The sequence below is a fragment of the Carassius auratus genome, unplaced genomic scaffold (assembly GCF_003368295.1).
Source record: "Carassius auratus strain Wakin unplaced genomic scaffold, ASM336829v1 scaf_tig00025657, whole genome shotgun sequence".
Classification (NCBI taxonomy): Eukaryota; Metazoa; Chordata; class Actinopteri; order Cypriniformes; family Cyprinidae; genus Carassius; species Carassius auratus.
Window position 1 is genome coordinate 508,788 of NW_020525443.1, and position 23,796 is coordinate 532,583.

Sequence of the window (23,796 nt, forward strand, 5' to 3'; positions counted from 1 at the left end):
GTGATTCCATGTTTTAAACTTTAGTTAGTGTGTAATGTTGTTGTTGTTGTTAGAGTATAAATAATATCTGTAAAATTCTAAAGCTCAAAGTTCAATGCCAAGCGAGATATTTGATTTAACAGAATTCGCCTACAAAAAAACGACCCGTTTGGACTACAGCCCTCTAGTTCCTGTAGTAATGACGTCACTAAAACAGTTTTTTGACTAACCACCGCCCACATTAATTCACAAACAGGGGGCGTGGCCTTGTTGAGCTCCGACTGAGAAAAAGGAAAAGCTGTTTGTGTTTGTCACCATGTCGTTGAAACGCTGTTTTTTCACCTCTGAGTCCAATCATCTTTGTTTGGGCTTCCCAGGGACGCTGTACTTTGAGATTAATGGTTACAATTTATGTTTAACTCGGTTCCCGAAAATTATAATACACATTTAAAACTATGTGCAGCTCATTTTGCTGAGGACAGCTTGCTGAGGACAACTTTCTCAATCTCAATCAGTTTAATGCCGGATTTGCACAAAGATTATTCTTGAAAGATGGAGCAGTTCCCTCTTTGTCTGGAGAAGGCGTTGTTTATGGACCACAGCTGGTAAGTGTATTTTATTATTTAAGTTGGTGCGTTTAACAGTTTCTGTAACATATTACACAAAGGGCAACGCTGTTTAGCTTTGTTAACTAGATGTTAGGGCTGTGCAAAAAAACAAATGCGATTTTCATGCGCATCTCGCCAGTAAAAACGCTCCTGTGACTATAAATACATCTCCAGCACGTGCGTTCTAGCCCAATCACATTAGCAGGAGGGCAGCCTGCTCTCAGCTGCTGTTGAATCACAGCACAGGAACCGCTGGCCCAATCAGAACTCGTTACGTATTTCTGAAGGAGAGGCTTCATAGAACAAGGAAGTCATCAGCCCGTTTTTGTGACAGTGAAAACAGCAGTATACAGATAGGTGAATTGTGTGAAAAATACTGTGTTTTTTTACACACGAAACATGAACACGTGTTATATTGCCCATTGTAAACACAATCAAAGCTTCAAAAAAGCGCGTAAAACGGTACCTTTAAATGAAACAGGAAACTAAATGCTAATAATTAATGAAACAAGGGTTGCATAAAAATTCTTTACAGTAAAACTGTGAAAATACACTGCACCCTAAATGGTAAACGTAACTTAGTACATTTTACTACTTGATATGTTAAAAATAAACATAAATACTAATGCTTATTTAAGTGGTTTCAGTTGATCATAGATAAATCTTCCACTTCATCCAGTCACTCTTTTCATTCTCTTTTCTAAAGTATCTTCTTACAGTTTTACAGACTGAAAAACCACTCTGAGCTCAGAGTGTGATTCAGATTAAAAATCAATTGTGAATGGATTTAAAACATTTAGTAGACTCTATACCTGGTTTATCAAACAACACAACCCAAAAGAGTGATTCATTCAGGAATCGGGCAATCTAGTTTTGTTCTACACATTTACTAAAACACTAAAGCTCTAAAGAAATTATCATTTTGAACTTTATGGTCATCAAAGAATCCTGAAAATAATGCATCACAGTTTCCACAAAAATATAAAGCTGCACAAAGATTTACAACATTGATATTAAGAAATGTGGATATGTAAAGGATCATGTGACACTGAAGAATTAAGTAGGATAACGGCTGCTGAAAATTCAGCTTTGCCATCATAGAAATTAATTACAATTTAAAATGTATTAAAATAAGCAATTTGCTTAAATTGTAATGATATATTTTAAATAAAAGCAGCCTTGATGAACTTAAGAATGTATTAATATACACATCAAAAACTCTTACCTACCCCAAACAAAAAAATACTGGACATATGACTAGATTGCTGAAATAATCTTGGTGAAAATGTAACATTTTTCAGTACTTTCCTGCTATGTAATGAATTGAATACAATAGCTTTGCTTCCGAAGTGACATGATTTCAAAAATAGCGACACTAAAGCCCAAATGTGGTGAAAAAAGATGGTTGAATAAAACTCAATGAGGCTGGGGAGCTCTGGGAGGGTTTGACGGTGGTGTGACCTACATGTTTTATGCCACAGATGAAACAGAGCAGCGTGCTTGAAAATTTCACATTTTTAATTCTCCTTCTGTGTCTCTCACAGGCCATATGGGTGCTTTGGACAGGCTGTGAACGGTTACAGGAAGAGCTAACACATATCAGAGAATCATGCACGGAGTTCAAGGCAAAACGGAGTTATGAGATTGTGAATAGGTTCTTTAAAAAAAAAATTCAGACAGACTGAAATGGCCTGTTTTCAAATACTGAAAACTCATACTGGTTAAATAGCCAGGGAGATCTTCAGCTTTGAAATATAACAAAGCATGTGTGTAGGCAGGGCCACTGCTGGACAAATGGGTGTCCTAAGTAGAACTGTATTGTTGTGCCCCTTCCATCATATGTATATATAACTTAACTTTGTAAGGGTTGTGATGACCACATGCTTTTTGTTAAGAAATTCTAAAGGCTGTGTCATCTATCACACAAAGGTGGGGAAAAAATGAAAGATAAAGTGGATATTTGAATTAAATGTTTGGTCAATATTAAACATTTGATCGTCCTGTAAAACCATGGCTCATTTTTCAGAAGGGAACATGGAAACTCACAGAGAATTTTAGATGCGCTGGTGATGGTGAAATTATTACCGACATTAAAACACGTTATTAACGTCAACAGGCAAAAAAGTTTCACAGGATTATGAATGTACCTGAAAGTGATGCACGGGCTTCATCTTTATTTGTATTTTTTTCTTGGTGAATGGATTGCTGTGTGAATCAATTATTTTTGAACAAGTTACTTGTATGTTCCCATTGAACCAATTCAATAAAACAAGCTTTTTTAGACCAGAGCTACATATTAAACTATTAAATACAATGAGTCATGTATATCAATTTTGAAAAGCAATATTTGCTATTACAACATTTTTTAATATGCTAAATAGCAACTAAAATTTGCAAATTGATTATTTTTGAACAGTTTAATCTTGATGAATTTCCCAATGAGCTAATTCACTAAAACGAAGATTTCAGAATTTTCCTCCACAGTTTTGTTCGGCCATAAAGCTTCTTCTACGTTTATAAACTCTTTCCCCTGTCCTTGCAACACACCGTCCCACTGATTTGTACTATTTCTCTTCATAGTTTTGATGTCACTGGTCTCAGGCCATAACCATGTGCATGCTGGTATTTTTATAAGAGTTTTTCCTCCCATTAAAAAAAAAAAAAAATCTCTGTCTACATGAAAACACAAAAGCATGCTATAAAGCACTGTCAATAGCATGCCAAGCCAACAGGTGGCGATATAATCTCAACTGTAAAGCCATGTTGGCCAATCCTGAAAACGAAAATTTTCACCCTGGCAGGAGTTTTAAAATGTTTGCATGTGGACGAATGGCTAAACCGCATAGAAAAATCTGCGGTTTTTAAAATACCTGAACTAGTTTGGACAGGGCCTCTGTGTCTTGTTTAGGGAGGGCAGGTTTAGGACATGTCAGACAAACAGAGCGAGACTCATGTTTTACAGGGCAGAAGGGCACAGGATACACACACACACAGAAAGAGAGAGAAAGAGAGGGCAGGAGAGCTCAGGACTGCAGTCATCCACAAGAGCCATGTCTCTTCCTGCGTTTCATCTCATGACACACTCATCTGTCTCTGTCTCTCTTTCTCTTCTTTATGCCCTTCAATGGATCTCTGCAGCCCTTCTCCCTCCTTTACTCTCTCTCTCTGTCTTTCTCTCTCCAGGGATATTAGTTTTATTGAGAGGATGAGCCTCATAAAGAATGACCTACAGTAGCAGCAAACTTTCTATATTCCCTGTGTATGTGTGTGTGTGTTTGAAACAAATACTTCACTCTCGTTTAGCTCATTGTCCCTGAAGCTTTTGCTGCTCGTAGAGAAGAAGAGTTTAGAGTTATTAGTTTTTTCCCTCCCAGTGGTTTAGTGTGTGTTTGTGTGTGTGTGATCAGTCACCTTGCTCTGACCTGTTAGCAGTAGTGTGTAATTAACTGATTGTCTAAACTGTTTCCCACCTCTGATTGGCTCACCCGTTTAACCCCTGGACTACTTATCAAATCAAAAAAAGAACTAATGTGTATGGAAGACTGTGGTCAAGAAAAGCCACAAATTCTATTTTCTAATGACATTCTATTGACTAGTGACCCACATCAATTAATTCCAGCAATATGCTGTATTTTTTTTACGTCACAATAAAAGGCAATGAATTCACAAATCATTTCTTATGTGACATTTTCAGATATTCCCCTCCACCTTCTTCAGAAAATAGTCTGAGCCACCATTCTGCTGCAGCAGACGAGAGAAGTTCACACAAAGAGTGAGTCATGTTGTCAAGAAGTGAAATCTACTCACCACAAAAGAAAAGAAACAGACTGGGAAGAAGCAAGTGTTTCATTTTAAAACATGTCATATTAATAGTACTCGATAATTACCTTAAAATTACTGCACAAGTCAGAAAAGATGATCAGGTTTATCACCCTCCTCATAAAATTTTTATCACTTCTAAAAAAAAAAAATAGCATCTTGATTTAATGGACAAATACACTCAAAAAAGAGAGTAAATTACACTGCATTGCGTCACCGGCTTGTCTACAAAATCAGGTAGATATTGCAAGATGGTGAACGTATAAAAATAAACAAACAACAAATCTTGCATTTTGATGTACCACTGATTTAAAGAAATAGTTAATCCAAAAATGTTGTCAACATTTACTCACACTCATGTCATTCTAAACCTGTACTAGTTTCTTTCTTATGCTGAACACAAAAGAAGATGTTTTGAAGAACCAAACAGTTGTTGGTCCCCGTTGACTTCCATGATAGGGAAAGAAATATGGGAGTCAATGGGGACCCTCAACTGTTTAATTATCAGCATTCTTCAAATAATTCTTGTTTAATGTTAAACATAAGAAAGAAATGCTTACAGGTTTGGAACGATATGAGAGTGAGTAAATTATGACATTTTAAAATTAAAACATTTTCTGGGTATTTTCATTTTTGTGTGAACTATCCATTTGAGGTAGTTAAATAGATTACAGAAAATGACAAAACATTAGAAATCACTACCATTTAAAAATTCTTTTTTTAAAAAGAAAAATGTTCACCAAGGACATTTTAAATTGATCCAAAGTGTCAGTAAAGAGTTTTACGCTGTTACCAATGACTTCCCTTTTAAATAAATGCTAGACTTTTGAATGTCTCAATTCATCAAAACTTTTATATTTCCATTTGTATCACCAATGAAATTTGGGTTCCACTGACACGTCTGTCTTGCTTATTTGGGGACACTTTATATTTGGCAATATTATTGACTTTGACTGCATGGATGCTATAGGATGAGAACTGCATTATAGATAAATTTAACTCATTCCAAAATTGATGGACTTTACACTGAATCAACAATAAACTAATTTCATCTGAAATTTTACTATTGTCTTTTTAGGGTTGCTTTAAAGCAGAATTGAATTTTATTTGCATCATTGGAAAATTATAATAACGCTTTTTTGAAACATTTAATTGCTGCTGAAATTTCAGCTTTACCATAAATTATGTTTTAAAAATAAATATTTATTTGAAATTGTAAAAAAAAAATCACAGTATTGCTGTTTTATATATATTTTAACAAATATTTGCAGCCTTGGTGAGCAGAAAACATTTCTTTCAAAACACTAAAAAAAAGTCTTACCAATCCCAAACTTCTGAACAGCAGTGTTGTTTGTCTAACCAGAAGTGTAGTTTTACCAAGGCCATGAGGTCAATTCATAAACTGATAAATGTACTTCTTTAATGCAATGCAACTGCCAGTTGCATAAATCAGAATCAATCATCTTCATTTACTTTATAAAAGAAACAAGTGCTTATGACAAATAAACTATTTATCACTTTCTACTGGAACATTCTGCAGCGGCCTCTACATGACCTCAGAGATGTCAGTGTCTTCAAACGTCATAAATAGAGAATATTCTCTAGATTATTTTAGGGGCCGTTTACACGACAACATTTTCAGCCAAAAATGGGATGCTTTTTATGCATTTTGACTGTTCATCTATACAACAACAGCGTTTTGTGGATTGAAAATGCATATTTTTTAAAACGGGTAACAAAGTTCAAGTTTTTGAAAACAGCTCCGTATATGGGAACACCCAATATGGGAATATTTGAAAACAGTGACGTCATGCACGTGCAAAGTACATTTTAGATGTGATGAGACTTAGATGTGATGTGATTAGACTTTAGATGTGTTGATTTTAAAGGCAAGTGAACAAACATACAAAACAATGGCGAAGTACATGTTTTTGTCGTTTTTGCAGATATCTGTAAATGCAAATCATTTTAGAAAAAAAACATTGTTGTGTATAAACATGAAACTTTTAAAAAACCCAAGGGAAAAACGTTTCAGTTTTTGACTACACCATTGTCGTGTAATCCTTAAGCTGATCTATGCATCCATCTACCACTGAGCTGTCTACAAAAACACTCTACTTTCTGTCTTTGGTTTGTGCTTTTAACGTTACATAAACAAAAAAAAAAAGAACACAAACAGATAGACACAAGAACCAATCTTCAGATCTTTAAAAACAGAATGAAAATGTTTATGGTAATATCGACCCAAATCTAACTTCATGCAATTCACATAAGCTGTTTTTTAATGAGACGGCTCATTAAAATAATCAACACTGTAGGATGAAATGAAAATAAAACAATAACAACAAGCTTGACCGAATGAACCTTGACCTTGACTTACCGATGTGACTGCGGTGAGAGGAGGCATCAGACAGATGACCCCAGAGAGACAGAAGGGTCAAAACCACCAGCAAGAGCCACACACACACCCTCTGTATTGCCCGCTCCTGCATTCTGAAACACACACACAAAGCATATCAGCACATGAGCATTACACTGATCAGAAAGGCTATTAGACCGCATGTTTCTAGAGGGGATCTCATTCTCTCCTCCAGCGCTATCTAAATGTCATCATGTTCTTCCTAAATGTTTTCTGATACAATGCTGAGTGCTCCAAAACACTGAATTATACAATTACTTACAGAGAGAGTAAGCTTTTGTGGGTGGGGTGGGGTTTTCTGGCACACCCTGAGACCCTAGTGGTTGATTTTGGTACTGATTTTGGTAATGTTGTCTACTTGTTTGAGGTGGGGATTTTGTTGGATGCATTGATTCAATCAGAATTCAGAAAAAAAAAAAGTTAAACTGTGAAATATTATTACAATTTAAAGAACTGTTTTCTATTTGTATATTTATAAAACAGAATTGACTCCTATGATGGCAAAGCTGAAATGTTAAATTTGTGCTCAGGAAACATATCTCATTATTATTATGTTGAAAAACAGTAACGGTGCTGCTAATATTTTTCTGGAAAACATTTTTTTTTTTCAGGATACTAATGAATGGAAAGTTCAAAAGAACAGCATTTATTTGAAATATATTTGTTAATAGATTTGTTTATCCTCACATTTGACCAATTTAATGCATTCTTGCCAATAAAAGTATTCATTTCTATTAAAAAATAAAATTAGACAGCTGCTGAGAATATGATGTTGATTGGGGGTTTAAGCTTTAATTAGCATAGTCAGTTCCCTTCCAAACATCCTCACAATTCACACTCTGGCCGAAAATAATTGACACTTCTGAGGAATGTTTGTGTCGGGTCTAATGAAATTAAATCATAAAACTACATAGACCATTGGTTTAGACTCTGCAAGGAAAAAGGCACTTCTCAGCTTTCTTCTTTTTTCCCCAATTCTTTTATCTCACACAGACATATTTAAGCATTTCATTTGGAGAGAAAATGAAAGCAGATCATTCATTTACAATGTACTGACATCTGAAAGGTAAACGGTGCAAATGAACTCTAAATATGCATGTGTGCAACTGTGTGCTTATGCTATTACCGTAAGCTTTAGTCGATAATTCTATATAACACTTCTGAGAGGAAGTTCAGAATCATGTGAGAGCATTTAATAGTATCAGCCAACCAATAAGAGCACACTTTTATCATGTATACTTCTGTGGAAAACAGACGGTTGGTTAGCAGAATTCTCTTACAATTTTTTTTAATTTTTTTATTTAACCTTTATTTTACCAGGTAGGCCAATTGAGAACAAATTCTCATTTACAACGGCGACCTGGCCAAGATAACGCGAAACATGTGCAAGACAACATAGTGTTACATAATAAATACACAGAACACAGGAGTGCAAATTTATAAAATTACAGTAAAACACAAGAAGGCAATACCGGGTATCAAAAAACAGGATAAGATATATGTGAGTCTGTTAAGCAACATAATTAAGACATATTAGGACATAGCGAAAATATTTTAAGATAAAAAAAAACAAATAAATAATTTTACTGAATATATAAGGTGTATCTTATTAAAAATCTATCTAACCGATATATCATTTAAGTGCATGGATTGTATGACCGCAATTATGGAAAGGAGCATTTAAAAAAAAAATATATATATATATCTGAGCAATAATAATAATACAAGAAACTCAGCAGGTATGACAGTAGTGCATGTGAAAAAAAGTCCACTGTGCAATGCGGACATAGCATAAAGGAGAGAAGAATTGAAGACAATTAACAAGTACAAAGATCGGTCAGATGTTCAGAAAGGAGTAATTTAAAAGCAACTGGTGATATGAGTGTTTCAAGTTTTAAGGTTTTTTGTAATCCATTCCAGTCATTGGCGGCTGCAAACTGGAAGGATTGGCGGCCGAATGTTGTGCAGACTTTCGGGGTGACTAAGGCAATATACCTACTAGATCGTAGACTGCGAGTAGGTACAGCAATAGTAACTAGACAACTTAAATACAGCGGGACTTTACCAAGCAAAGACTTGTAAATAAGTTGGTACCAATGAGTTAAACGTCGCATAGTTAATGACGGCCAACCAACTAATGCATAAAGCTCGCAGTGGTGGGTGTTGTAAGGAGCATTTGTAACAAAACGTATGACACTATGATAGATCACGTCCAGTTTTTTCAGCAGAAAATTTGGGGCAGTTCTATAAATAACATCACCAAAGTCAAACATTGGAATGATAGTCATTTTCACCAAAGCCAGTTTGGCAGCATAAGTAAAAGAGGCCCTGTTGCGGAAAAGAAAACCAATTCTGGATTTAATTATAGATCTTAGTTTGTTAATGTGTGGCTGGAAGGAGAGAGAACTGTCTAACAAGACACCTAGATATTTATATGTATCAACATATTCTAACTCAGACCCATCCAGCGTGGTGATGTTAGGTAGACAAGCAGGTATTGGCAGCGAACGATTGAAAAGCATACACTTAGTTTTACCAGAATTTAATAATAACTGAAGATTTTGAAAGGAATATTGAATAGAATTGAAACTCTCCTGAAGATTTTTAAGCACAGTATCTAACGAAGGGCCTGACTTGTACAGGATGGTATCATCTGCATAAAGATGAATCTGAGAGTCACCAGCAGCAAGAGCCACATCATTGATGTAGAGGGAGAATAGAGTCGGCCCGAGAATCAAGCCCTGTGGTACCCCCATAGAGACAGGCATGGGTCCCGACAACAAGCCCTCCGATTTAACACGCTGGACCCTGTCGGAGAGATAGTTGGAAAACCAGGCAAGGCAATCATGGGAGAAGCCCAGGCTATTGAGTCGGCTGATGAGAACACAGTGATTAACCGAATCAAAAGCCTTGGACAGGTCGATGTAAACGGCTGCACAGTATTGCTTTTTATCAATGGCGGCTATAATGTCATTCAGAACCTTTAGGGTAGCCGTGGTGCAGCCATGACCAGCACGGAAACCAGACTGCATAGCAGAAAGAGTACGATGGGATTCCAGATGACTGACAATAAGAGAAGTTTGTGTACATGTTCTATTGATCATGACAGCAGTACCTCATCCAATGATGATCAAATGATAAAGAAAAGTGTTATAACGGGGCACATATCCAAAAACAATGCATTGATGAGAATCTGCGTTCTAAAGAGCTGATTCAGGTGCCTGGACTGCATTGGAGCAATGCTGCACAGTAGTTTCTGCAATCCTCCACAATCTAGCATACACAACCTGTCTGCAAAATGGGGAATTGCACTGTGCAAATTGCATTCAGCACTAATTTTGGGGCATGTTTGCACTGTTACCTGATTTGCATAATTCATTTAGTGAATTGGGTACTAACACAACACAAACAGCATGCAAAAATAAATGACATTACTACTGGGCACAGTTCATTCTTAGTGAACTCTCCCCTGTTATTCCCCCCTGCAGTTTGGTAATGGAGGCCTGTTAGTTGCTTTTCTGATTAGTATCAGTTTAATAATGAATTTGCCTCTTTTTTTAACTCATATAGAACAACACACACATACTCTAGACACATATAGTTATTCAGCAGATTGAAAAAGATAGATTTTGTGTGGGAAAAATAGAAATGTTAGACGTGTGTGGAAGAAAGAGACACAACCAACATAAAACGGTGTTTTGGAAATAGTCTGCCTGGCTCAGTGAAGTCTATGAGTCGCCCTGGGATGTGTCAAATTATGCAGATTTAGCGTACTAATTATCTTTCAACCAGCAGTGCTCACTAGAAATCTCTCCTGTTAAAGCTGAGGGCTAGCCAGGAAAACCCCTGCCTGGAGGGAGTTTTACCATTTGCAGGTGGATGACCATGAACACACAAAAGGATACTGCTGCTGTCATTTATATTCTCACATCATATTCTCACAGAAATCTGCTGTGTGTTATTTCTGCACCACCAGTGGCACCAAACCGAACCGTTTTCCCAAAGACTCACATCTCCTCATTGTTTAGACAAACAGACATTCATCAAAGCTTAAGCCTTTTTTGGGTTTACTTGCAGTCAATAAGCTGAGATAGAAGTATTTTAATATAAAATACATCAACATTAACATTTTATTATGTACTACTGTATACACAGATGCAAATCAGAGTCAATTTAGACTGTAATCAGCAAAATAATAAGCAATGAGATTCATTACACACTCTAATGTTGTCTTTTTTGGAATTTCAACAGGCTGATCACACAGAAGAAGTGCATTGTGTGTGTTGGGTTGAGTGTGTGTATATCTGGGTTTGCTCTCGCTGCTCTTCTTTAGATGGCTAAACTTCCGCTGTGTGTTCACTAGTTCTTTAGGAACTCTCAGTAAACACTGCCAAACACCCACTGGCTAGCATCATCAACATGTCTCTGCACTAATTCCAGTCAAGCTTAATCTCTAGCAAGACTTTAATTGCTAGCTATTTAGTTTATGTCAGAAAAGGGCAAAGAGTTTCAAACGGATGTAAATTTATATATATTTTTACTGTAGTTGTATATGCCTTTTTTACTTTTACTTCTTTTTGGGAGGAGATGGGATCAGCAAAGGACCTTGAGACGGGAATCAAACTCATTTCACCATGAGCACAGTCAATATGTCAATGCACTAATCACAAGGCTATTGGTGCCAACATACCCTTTTTATTTTTATGTTTTTCCTCCCTTTTTTCAATTATTTACTTTTCAGCCTGCAGCTGCATCAAATATACTGTTATTTTTCAAGCCAAAAAGCATACAAGAAATGAGACTGTAAAAGTGAAAGAAAGGAGAGAGAGAATGGTTGGATGTGTTCATTGGAAAAACATCTTTCTGATCAAATGATTCAGTAAAACACTTCACACACCTTTTCCTGTATCCAAAAGAATGAATTAATTGTTCATTTGCAACCACAAATGCACTCAATCATAAGTATTTTGGTAATACAAAGTAAAGTAGCAGTATTTTAGAGTTGTAAGGCTGTATTAATAATAGAAGGGGCAGTATTTCTTACAATGGCAGAATTTGAGTGTTAAAAAGTTTGTAGTGTAATGGAGAAAATAGAGAACTGATGTGACAGAGGAGCAAGTGCAGTATTTGAGAGTAAAAGGGTTTAAGATTAGATATTTGTATAAAGCATTCAGAGACAAAAAAATAAATAAAAAAATCCATGAAAGGAGCAGTATAGGTCAGAGATAGAACAACAGTATTTTCTGACAGAGAGCAGCAGAATTGTACAGATGTACAACAGTATTTAACAACAGAAATAGAGCAGAACTTTCAGAAAGCGCATCAGTATTGTATAGAACAATATTTCAGAGGTATATGACAGTATTTCAGAGATACAGCAGTAGTATTTTAAAGGTATAGAACAATATCACATAAATAGAGCACAAGAGCAGCAGAATGTCAAAGGTATAAGGCAATATTTAGAAAATGCACAGCAGTATTTCAGACATAATTTCAGAAACAGAGCAGCAGTACTGCATTTCAGAGGTCGGCTATATTTCAGAGATACAGCGGCAGAATTTCAAAGATATAGCACAGTATTGCAGTACAGGACAGTATTTCAGGAATAAGAGGGCAGTATTTGAATGTTAAAGGTGGTATTTTGAGAGTCATAGATAGAGCTACAGTATTTTAGAGATACAAGTTTATATTGTGATAGTTGTAGGCTATTTGAGAGGTAAGATGGCACCCATTCAAAAGTATAATAGCCATATTTGAAGTGTGAGGGGCAGGTATACTTGCAGTGAGGTTTTTTTAACCCAGTTAGTGTTTCACAGTACAGCAGCTGCATCTTAAACATTTAGAGAGAGAGAGAGAGAGAGAGAGAGAGAGGCAGGAGTCTCAGTTCCATTCATTTAATTAGTCCCACTGGACTTTTTGCAGATGGTGACATCATCACACGCAGACATTTCTGTTTCAGTTTCTCCCCAAGTACAGTAGATGTCCACATCAAACCTCTCTCTCTTTCTGTCTCTCTATTTCTCATTCAGTATTTTAAACCATGGCCTAATGGTTTGGTTTGCCAAGACTGAAACAATCTTACCATTTCAGAGAGCTCTCATCATTTCTCGTAACGTTTCAAGTTCAAACACTAGCTACAAATCAACACAAAAAATAAACACACAAATATCCATACAACTTTTGCATTGTAGACCTCATTATGACCGACAGACCAAAAGGCATCAAAGAATATTCACCCAATCACCTAAAGCCCCTTTCATCTTCCCTTCCTGCTTCTATTCAGACAGGTTTTCCAGTCCTGTAACAAATGCTGCAGGCTGGTAGCTGTGCTGCTTTGTGCACTATAAAATTAATGTGTTTGTAGTTCTACTGTTCTCCCTCTACTCTCCCTTTCTCCCTCTCTCTCCCCTAAAGGAACAATCTGCATATCTGAACACAGGGCTGCAGTAGAAGGCCTGAAGATATTAATGCATCAGCACTCATAAATGTTTTATTTTTTTATCTATCATCAGTCTTTAAAATCAATGAACAATGCATAAGTTGAGAAGCTCTGAAGCTTAATGTGCAGTAATCAATACTGACATGTCAGGTTATGCTGGTAAATAAAAATTTGTTTTTAAGTTACCTGCCTGATTAAATATTTAGTAGTTCAGGTTTTTACCTGACCTGACAATATTTTCACTGTCTACAAAGCCATAGAAGTGCTACAGCAGAGGTTTTCGAACTGAAAATGCCACAGGGCGGTGCAATCAATCTGCGGAAAAAATGAGAGTAACATTATGTTAACAAGTTAACATAATTTAAGGTATTTAATTAAAATGATTAACATGCATTTTAAAAAGACATACACCTCTTTCATAAACACTGATTAGATTACTTTAGAAAAATATTTGTTTGAATAAACTAAATAGCATTTATTGTAATACGTAAGTATTTTTTAAATTATATTTAAAATTTGCTTTAAATACAGTTACATTTTTAAAAATACAAATAAAACATCTAGCATTTACATTTTTCACACTTCGCTGCAAGAGGAACGAGAGAGAAATGTGGACTACAAGCAAAAGTCTTTAATCCAGGAATCACAGGGATAATCCACAACGGTAACAGAGAACATTCAACAAGTATGGACGAAGTAGACCCGACAGAGGAGAGACGCAAAGACTAGGGATAGTTACAAAACACAAGTACATGGAATGAGACAATCAATATAGGACACAGAACACATGGAGGGAAAACAAAACATAATGAGTCCAGAGGCATGACATTACCTCCCCCTCCCGGTAGGTGCGACCTTGCACCTTAGAACAACAGAGGGGCGGAATGGTTGGGAACCAAGGCATAGGTCCCGGTGGAGAACAGACACCCGGGAGATGGCCGGCAGACAGAGTCCATGAAGGAGATGATGGAGGGAAGAGCCGGGGCGGAGACAGGAGGAGCTTGGAGCAGAAGCAGCCCAGCAGAAGCCAGGACACAGCCACAACAGCGTCCCATAGTGGAGCCAATGAAGGGAGAAGCCACTGAGGAGGAGTGGCTGCCAACTCCAGGGGGCCGACCAACGTTGGCAGAGCAGGTGGTGGAGGAGCCCATGGTCGGAGATGGAGAGCTGTAGATCAAGGGTGACAGGGAAGATCCGGAGGTCCTAGATGGAACTGATGGCGCCGGTGTTCGATGTGGATCCGGGAGGCTGCGGTGGAGCCGGAGCAACAGAGGACTGAGGTGAAGCCGAGGGGGTGAAGGAGCCTGACAGAGCCAGAGGGCCGAGGTGAAGCAGGAGAAGTGGGGTCCTGAGGTGCAGGATGGTCAACGTCAGACCAAGGTGGAGCCGGAGGGACAAGGGAGCTTGTGGACTGCTGGGCCATGGTGGAGCCGATGGGTCAATGGGCCAAAGCGGAGTTGAGGGAGACTCTGACTCTGGTGATGCTGGAGGACTGCAGTCCTGCTGGGCTCACACCTCAATGATGGTGGGCTGAGGGTGAGCAGAGGGGCTGCCAGATCACAGTGGTGGAGGAGGCTTGAGCGGGTCAGATGTTGGGCAATTTCAAGGAGCGATTACTGGAGGGCACATTCTAGGAGCAGGCACTGGAGAACACTTTCTAGGAGCAGGCACTGGAGAATCGGAAGCTCCCTCAGGGCTGGACGAGGCGATTCAAGGGCTAAGGAGGGCTGGACGAGACCAGTGGAGACACCAGAGAGAGGAGAGGGAGCACTTCGAGCTCCAGATCAGATTCCCAGTTAATGAGAACCTCCTCCTCATTTTGGTTCTTTTGCCACGCCATATTCAGCTCACCCTTAGCTGCTGGGGGAGGAGCCTCCATCAGTGATGGGCTCGGGCAAATGTTAACACAGAATATCCAACAAGTATGGACGAAGTAGACCCAACAAAGGACAAACAGACCCAGACCCAATAATTACTAAACACAAGTGCATGGAATGAGACAATCAACATGGAGGGAAAACACAACATAATGAGTCCAGGGGCGTGACAATAATATTAATAGTGTTGTCAAAAGACCCGGTACTTCAGTACCAGGTTGGTACTAAAAAAATGACCAGGTTTCTTTAAGTACCGGTGGTAACGAGTGCCCGGTCAAACCGGTTCTTGGCGCATACAGCGCTATGATTTCCGCAAAGCAGAAAACACGGACCGAATCTCAAAACCCAGTCATGAAAATGAAACTTACATTTTAATATGGACAGTCACGGAATTTGTCGAAGTTAGCATAAATTAATCAAATCAAATCTTCATATGGACCAGTATCTGTAAATGTTAAGCCGCAAAAGATGGTTGAAATATGAATCCTGCATGTTCTGCACATGTTCATGTTCTCTGTGTGAATGAATGAATGGCAGAGACGTGCGGGTTTGTTTACTACATGGACTGAAGCATGTGACGCTTGCAGTAATTTCAGCATCTGCCTTCTCAATGAGGACATAAATACATAAACAACATCATGGATGGATTCTTACTGGGATTGGTACCGAAATTTTGGTATCGTGACAACACTAAATATTAATATTTTTATATTAACAGTAGGCTATATTGTGTATCCTTGACATCGAAGTGTTTGAAAAACACACCGTGGACACACACCAGGAGCAGTGGGAAGCCATTTATGCTGCAGCGCCCGGGGAGCAGTTGGGGGTTCAGTGCCTTGCTCAAGGGCACCTAAGTCGTGGTATTGAAGGTGGAGAGAAAACTGTACATGCACTCCCCCCACCTACAATTCCTGCCGGCCTGAGACTCGAACTCACAACTCTTCAATTGCAAGTCTGACTCACTAACCATTAGGCCACGACTTCCCACAAACTACAAATAATTCCATGACTGCTATAAATTCACCTAAACACACTTTTTCTGACAACAACACCAAACAATAGCAAACATGGTGAAACTGCGAAAATTACTTCCTAAACAATTTAAATATTAGTAATGTTTTCTAATCTATATAATACTCCTTTGGTGACGTTTAAATGAGCAGAATGTGACATTAATACATCACAAATATAAAGTTTGCAATAGATAGCACATGTACAATATCAATTATATAGTTACAGTGTAACGCAATTTTTCAAATTCAGTGGACAAGCAATACTAATCCACACAGGACAAATCAACAGACTCCAAACTCTCACAGCTGCCCAGTCCATACTGTTATACCTCAAATTGGGTTTCAGAAGAGAACATGTCTCAAAATAGTAGAAGAAAAATCTGTTGAGTTTTCTCTTATAAGAAAGAAGCTTTTATGAAACTCCTGGGTCTTTATCTGTGTATGTGTGTGTAATCTGTATGACCCCTACACTAAAACCCAATGTCTCGGTTGTGGGTTGATAAGATCAGTAAGTGTGTATCAGTTTACTCAAATGGCCACAAATCATGTCCAACACACTGGCGGATATCAGCCTCCGACTGAACCAACTCTAGAACCAACTCACTAGAATGAGAAAGAGCGAGTGGAGAGAGAGAGTGGGTGGAGGATTTTTTTTTTTTCACAGGGATATTTTTATTTGTCTGATAGGTGTTCGTGGCCACTGTGGCTGGCAGAGACAATGCTGGTGAAAATAATGACCATGAGTTGGCATCCCTTCTCTGTCATGTGGCACATTCTGTCAGGTAACGGGCATCTGATGAAGATCTGAACTCGTTTTCTGTGCCAGTGGACCGAACAGGTGGTCAAACCTGGCCAGCAATAAATATGATGGTTTACATCAGCCGTTTAATCCCACCCACACACACCTGATCTCAATCACACACTGGCACCAGAAATGACAACCAATTAAAAATGAGAAAAATGCTGCGAGGACATCGACACTAGACAGGAGAGCAGAGCCAGAGAAGGAGAGAAGCTCCTGGATAACAGAATGGAAGACTTCCTAAGTCACGCTTCAAGAAATACTCATTAGGACTCTACAATGTCAGTCATTATACTTAAAACAAACATAGCTGTTAAGGAAAATACACAAAAATGAATGCATGAACAAGTAGCAAATAGCTGGTCTAGAAGGTCCACTCTGAGTTTCCAGGCTGGTAATGGTCTAGCTTAAATTAAATAAATAAAAATATTGCTTTGCCAACAGCAGAACACAAACAAAGATTTTTAACTAATACCATTGCAGCCTGCCAATTATATAATGGAAGTGAATGGAAATCACAACTTTGAGAGTCAAAAAAACATACACAAACAAAACCTAATTAAACCCTGCGGCTTGTGACGATACATTGGCTACGTTTACATGCACCCAAAATAATCCATTTGTAATCGGACTGACGGCTCAATTGGACTGAAAAACGTTAATATAAACACCGTAATCGATCCGACTGAGCTCAATCCGAATGAAATTTGGAGACTCATCCACAGGCAACCTGTTTTGGGGCTTTTTTTTTTTTTTTTTTCGTGATAAATATGAGCAGCGCAGCACAGCGGTTTATATGTATACTTATCCATAAACGGGTAAATATTAAAACAAATAAAGAAACAGTGTAGGAGAGTGGTTATTAGTGCTGTCACTGTTCATTGAATCGATTGTAAAATCGATTTTCCATGTCTAAAAAAAAAGACGTTTCCTTTTTCAACATCAAATAACGGACGAACGTAAAGAGAGCACTGGAAACGCACAAGTCTGCAATATTTCTTATTTATTGGCATGAAGTTTCGTGCAGAATAACAAACAGCAACAGAAGTGCAACGTTCTCGAAAAAATATATAGCCTTTGCAGAGGGGACAGCTGCCATAACAAAAGAAAAACATCACTGCAGGCTTCAACTCGGCTGCATTTATGATTTAGGCAATTCAAAAATCTCCAAGATTATTTTAAATAATGATTCAATCCATTTCAAACAACTTTTCAAAAAAAATGTGAGGTCTTATAGGCGCAAAATTGCTGGTATTTTCTGTCTAGCTTTCGCAAGGCATACTGCACTTTCGGAATTCTTTATTTTCTTTTTCTGCTTGTTTGTGAATTTTGTTACATGTATATTTTTTTTTTATTTTAAAATTAATAGTGTAGCCTACATATTTGGCTAAAATCGATTCCCTATTTTCATTTTCGAAACTTTTTTTGGTTGGTCCGATCGATTGTGCAATCGATTTTCGAACTAAAAGTGACAGCCCTAGAGGTTATTATGTACAAACAGTGAGAAACTCTATATTATCTATGTCACTTTCACTTTTCAGTTTCACTATTTGAGCAGTGTGCACATGTCAAAAAAATCTATTCCCATTTTTATCTTGTGACATATAAACCCGCACATCAACTGATCACATTATTTAACGTTCATGTAAACACTACAATCAGATTCATCAATCGTAATGAATTCAGTCCGATTGAACCAAAAAGTGTGCAAGTAAATGTAGCCATTGATGTTTAAATGTGACCAGCACCTATTTCTCAAATGGTCCACTTGAGAGATACAGAAGGTGGCGGTAATACACTTATAAGTCTTCTATCCGCTGTAAAGCAAGAAAAAGAAGAAGACACATCAGGCGCCGGCTAAGAACATGCTCAGGACAATCTCAGGATAGTTTGGATATGGCGGTGAAAATCAGAGGTAAAAAACGAAATACTGTTCAGTTTTTTGCACAGACTGAACGCTTTGTATCTTTACACATCAATGTATCATCACGAGCTGCAGGGTTTAAGTTAGTTTTGTTTCTGTATGTTTTTTTCCACTCTTAAAGCTGTGATTCCTATATCATTACATTATATGACTGACAGACTGCAACGGTTTGAGTTAAAAATCTCAGTTTGTGGTCTACTGAAGAAACAAAGTCACCTACATTCTGGATGCCCTGCGAGTAAGCAGACAAACAACAATTTTTCATTTTTGGGTAAACTATACCTTTAAAAAATGAAATATAAAAAATGACTACATAAAAACATAAAATTACTAAAACTTAAATACAAATGAAAAACTTAAAGATAAACACTCAAAATATAAATCAGTCCTTTAATAGTACATAAAAAATACTAAAATCTCAAAACATCAAAAATAAATAAATAAATAAAATTCATTCATCACATTTACGGTAAAGTAACGGCAGCTGTGGTTGCCAGAACCTCATTGTAAAAACATTATAGGTAAAAATATTTTAACTTAAATTCACAATAGAAATATATATTTCAACAACTGATGTAATGCTAATATGCCAGCATACTGAAGTACTAATTTTTTTTTGTAAAATTGTAATACACTGATAACCACCAAAAACAGGTGGTGATGAGAAAGTCACATGATGAGACAAAGCTCATCACAAACAGCTTTACAACAAGCTGAGGAGGGATATATTCATATATAGAAAGTGCATGTCATTCACACAAATACTAAACACAATCATGGTAACATGATACTCAAATAATGCAAAAAACATTGATTTAACAACATTACATGTAAAATAATTTACACAACTGATAAGGAAAAAAAATCTAGAAACATAAAAAACATAAAATGTGAAGTGTAATGCAAGCAATTATGGGAGTCATTTTGTTTTTGTTTTGTTTTTTCACTGTAAATTATGCAATGACTTCTTTTTCACTATAAAAAAAACAAACAAACAAACAAACAAACAAACATACTTTTAACAGTATTTTACTGTGTATATAGCACAGTATGGTTTTTACGGCAAAAAATTTTTACAGTATTTTTTACAGTGTAATAATATGAATAATATAAAATACTATACTTTGTACACAAAAAACATTCGGTAAAAGATGAAAAAAGTCACATGGTTTAGTATTGTGTGTGTATAACAAGGCAGCAGAAAACATACTGCCCTCTCACCATGAGCAATGAGATTCTTATTTAACTGTCATGCCACAGCCATGAAGGGGTGTAACCACAAGATGTGCAACTCTCATATTTCATACAACAGAACACAGGAGATGCCACACACACACACACACACACACACAGAGTAGTTTGCAGTCAAACTCTCTCTCTCTCCCACTGCATGCGTGTGTGTTTGTGTATGCGTGATGGAGCAGCTTCACTGTTGCAGCACAGCTAAGCGCTGATATTCTCAAACCCAGTGTGAGGAGTTTTACACAAATGAAGACTCTGCGCAGGATAAATTTTTTTTAAAACAAGATCAAAGTGAAGCAGCACGGTGCATCTGCAGCCTTTATATTCATCTTTCAGGATTTACAGGGAGAGAAAAGACCCTCCAACACTTTGAACCAAAGCAGCTCGAGCACGATTGGTTCCGGGACACATTTGGGAATTTAAGAAATATATCTGAAATGCAAATAGCACAGCGTGGAAGTCTTTGAAAAACAATCAGCGTGTGGAGACTGAGGGGAGAGGTGGGGTGAGACCACCGATATCAGGTTTACTCAGAAACCCCTCAGCCTGCCCCCAAACAGGCTCTAATCCACTTTAAATCCACACTCTGTTCGAAACGAGTCCCATGGATTCAAATAGGATTGACCAAGTGTTACTTTGAACTCTGTCTGTGTCTTGGCCCAAGTCAAAATGCATCCTAGAGGAATTCTCGGTATAATGATGAAATGTCTTAGGAACGTCTCACTTTCTCTCTTGCATCTCTATCTTTCTCTCGGTCCTTTTTTTCTGCTGTTTCTAATTGTCATACTTTAGCATTACAGCTGTCCAATTGGAAATTTGTATTATTTGTTGACCCTGTTTACACCTGGTAAATATCCATTACAAGAAACATACTTACACAAAACCGCAATACAGAGTGAAGATACATATTTACCCTGAGCATTTAAGATTGACTTTCTTTGCCATTTAGAGAAACTACAGATGAAATATGCACTAAAGGTTTATGACTCCACTGAAGTATTAAAATGGGCCTTGAAGGTGCTAAGCTTGAATGCTGTGGTTGAAGAACAAAACCTAAAATGGAGGTTTTTCAAGAACCAAAAAGCAACAACATGGGACTCTGGGTAGTTTTAAAAGTTAATGAGAGACTGTGTGGGGCTAGGTGCACACGCTCTGAATCATTTATGCAAGAGCAGCTCAGTGTCTGTTTCTGGTGAGGAAAAAAACACACTCTGCATGCAGTTATGAATTATTGAGAACAGAAAGGAGCATCCCAATGGTAGAGCATTCCAACTCTCACAGCCCACAGGAGAAGAGATGAAATGAGAAAAAATGAGACAAGATGAGAGGAAATTAGATACGAAGAAATGAGAGGAGAGGAGACAAAGGAGAGGAGGTAAATAGAGGTGAGAGGAAAACAGATGAGAAGAGACGAGATGAGATGAGAGAACAAAAGATGTCTGCCAGAGTAAGAAATAAAGAGATGGAAATGAGACAACAGGTAAAAAGATGAGAGGAAATTAGATGAGAAGACACAAGATAAAAGGAGATATGACAATATGGGAGGAAGTGAGAAGAAAGGAGAGAAGTTGAGATGAGACAGATGAGACGAAAGGATTAAATGAGAGAAGAGGAGATATGGAGAAATCAGATGAGAAAAAAAATCCAACAAGATGAGAGGAAAGAAGATGAAATGAGAGTAAATGAGACCAGATGAGAGGAGATGAAATGAGAAGAAAGGAAGGATACAGGAATTGAGACAAGAGGAAATGAAAAATGAAGAGACAAAAAAACAGAGGAGACAAGACGAGATGAAATGAGTTGAAAGGAGGGACTAATGAAAAAGAGATCACATAGCAATAATAAATCTGTTATTCAATAAATCTTCTCACAGAGGTGCCTGTTAAAACACGAGAGATCAAACAGTGATGTGAAAGAGGTTTTAACTCTATCTGTTTTGAAGGGATTTCTCTCTCTAACCCACATACAGTAAGTAACACTCCCTATAATCAACCTCAGGAGGATTTAATGCACCATTTTCCTTGACAAGCACAAGTTTAGAAGTCTGCAGTAGCCTACTGTTTCCTCTTAATAAGCTCTGCATCAGCACTAAAACACTTGGAGGGTGCCAAAAGCGCAACGCAAGACCTGTGAAGCTGAATGAGTTTTTACTTCTGTGACAGTAATGAAAAACCCGGCCATACCAGGTTCCCACTGATCAATGCATTTCCAGTGACCTTCCCACCGCTTTTCATGATGAAAGGATAAGAAATCATTCAGTTTACTGCAATGGAGTTATTATTAGTATACTTACTAATGTACATGATTAATTATATTGTGTAACATCTTTAATAAGACAAATACATCCGAGCATCTACAGTATAGCACTTGATTTCATTGTGGTTATGTCAACATGAATATGCACATAACTTGAAAGCACATTTTTTGACAGTTTGCATTGTGTATTTTCCGAAGACCATGTATAATGAGATTTCCAGTTCTGCATCTGGTTTAGTGAGAGCAGCATGATTGTAATTGGTCTGCTGGAGGGAGTTTGAGTTTTTTGATTGGCTGGCTCTTTTTAGAATGCATCTCTACTGAGCCTCATAAATGAGGTGACTGGTTTTTCACTGTTTGGAAAAAATACAGTTCTGTCTCAAAACCTAGTAAGCTGTCTGCATAGGCAGCGACCCTGAAGGCAGCAGAGATGTTGATATATTCTGGATTCAAGCATGGCAAAAAAAAAAAAAAAAAAAAAATATATATATATATATATATATATATATATATATATATATATATATATATATATATATATATATATATATGTATATATATATATGTGTGTGTGTGTGTACTGTAAATCTCATAATGTGTGGCATGTTAATTCCACTCACTTGAATGACTGCCACAGATCTGCTTCTGTTTAAGTAAATAATCATCCATAAATCTGTCCCCTGTAATCCTCCCTTTCATCTGCTCCCACCAGTACATTACCAACAGCATAACAGTGGCCTGATCCAAATTCTCCTCTGCTTCTTTTCACGCGCCCGCCTCAGCATTAGCGAAGCAGAAACTGTGCAGAGGACAGAAGTGCGAAAAGCCAGAACCTCAGCAACTTACTGTAGTTTTATTAAACCTGCTTTTAAGACTGCATGGACCCAATAAACCCAACACTCTCCACGTGCGCTGCATATCACTCCCTAGCTGTTAATTAGCATGCTGCGTGAACCAGGTGTGATTCTGCCCCTCTCTTTTTTATGCCGTATTTTTCTCTCTGTGTGTTCACGGTGAACCTTTGACACAAGAGTTTGCGTAATTACCTGTGTTATGGCCTGGTCCGTCTGCCCTCCTGCCTGCAGAGAGCTTATGAGATCACACACCCCACCTCTCAGAACCCGGCCGGACCCTGCTGGGTTTTATTACCAGCTGGATGGTGCACTAATAATGTCTCTGCTATAATACTTAATGAAACAATGTGCACAGGACTAAATCTACTTCCATGCTAATTTTACAGGCGTGGCAGCTTTAAAAGAAGGACTCGCGCGATAACACACTCACACTTAACTAGGGGTCCTCGTAATTCTCTTGAATAATTCCTGCCACACTTTTGCTATGCATGATAAATCAGACACATTTTTAAGATACCCATTCTGCCACACAAACATACACACACATCCGATCGTATGGGA

General features: G+C 37.7%; 1 protein-coding gene across 1 annotated transcript in view; it reads right to left on the reverse strand.

The window, feature by feature from the left end:
• The window catches only part of LOC113078394 (protein FAM19A2-like), a 68,279-nt gene that overhangs the window by 20,054 nt on the left and 24,429 nt on the right, over positions 1 to 23,796 (reverse strand). The window contains exon 2 of the mRNA XM_026250727.1: positions 6,787 to 6,899. Coding sequence (XP_026106512.1) covers positions 6,787 to 6,898 — 112 coding nt within the window. The 5' untranslated portion in view covers position 6,899. The remainder of the gene's footprint in view (positions 1 to 6,786; positions 6,900 to 23,796) is intronic.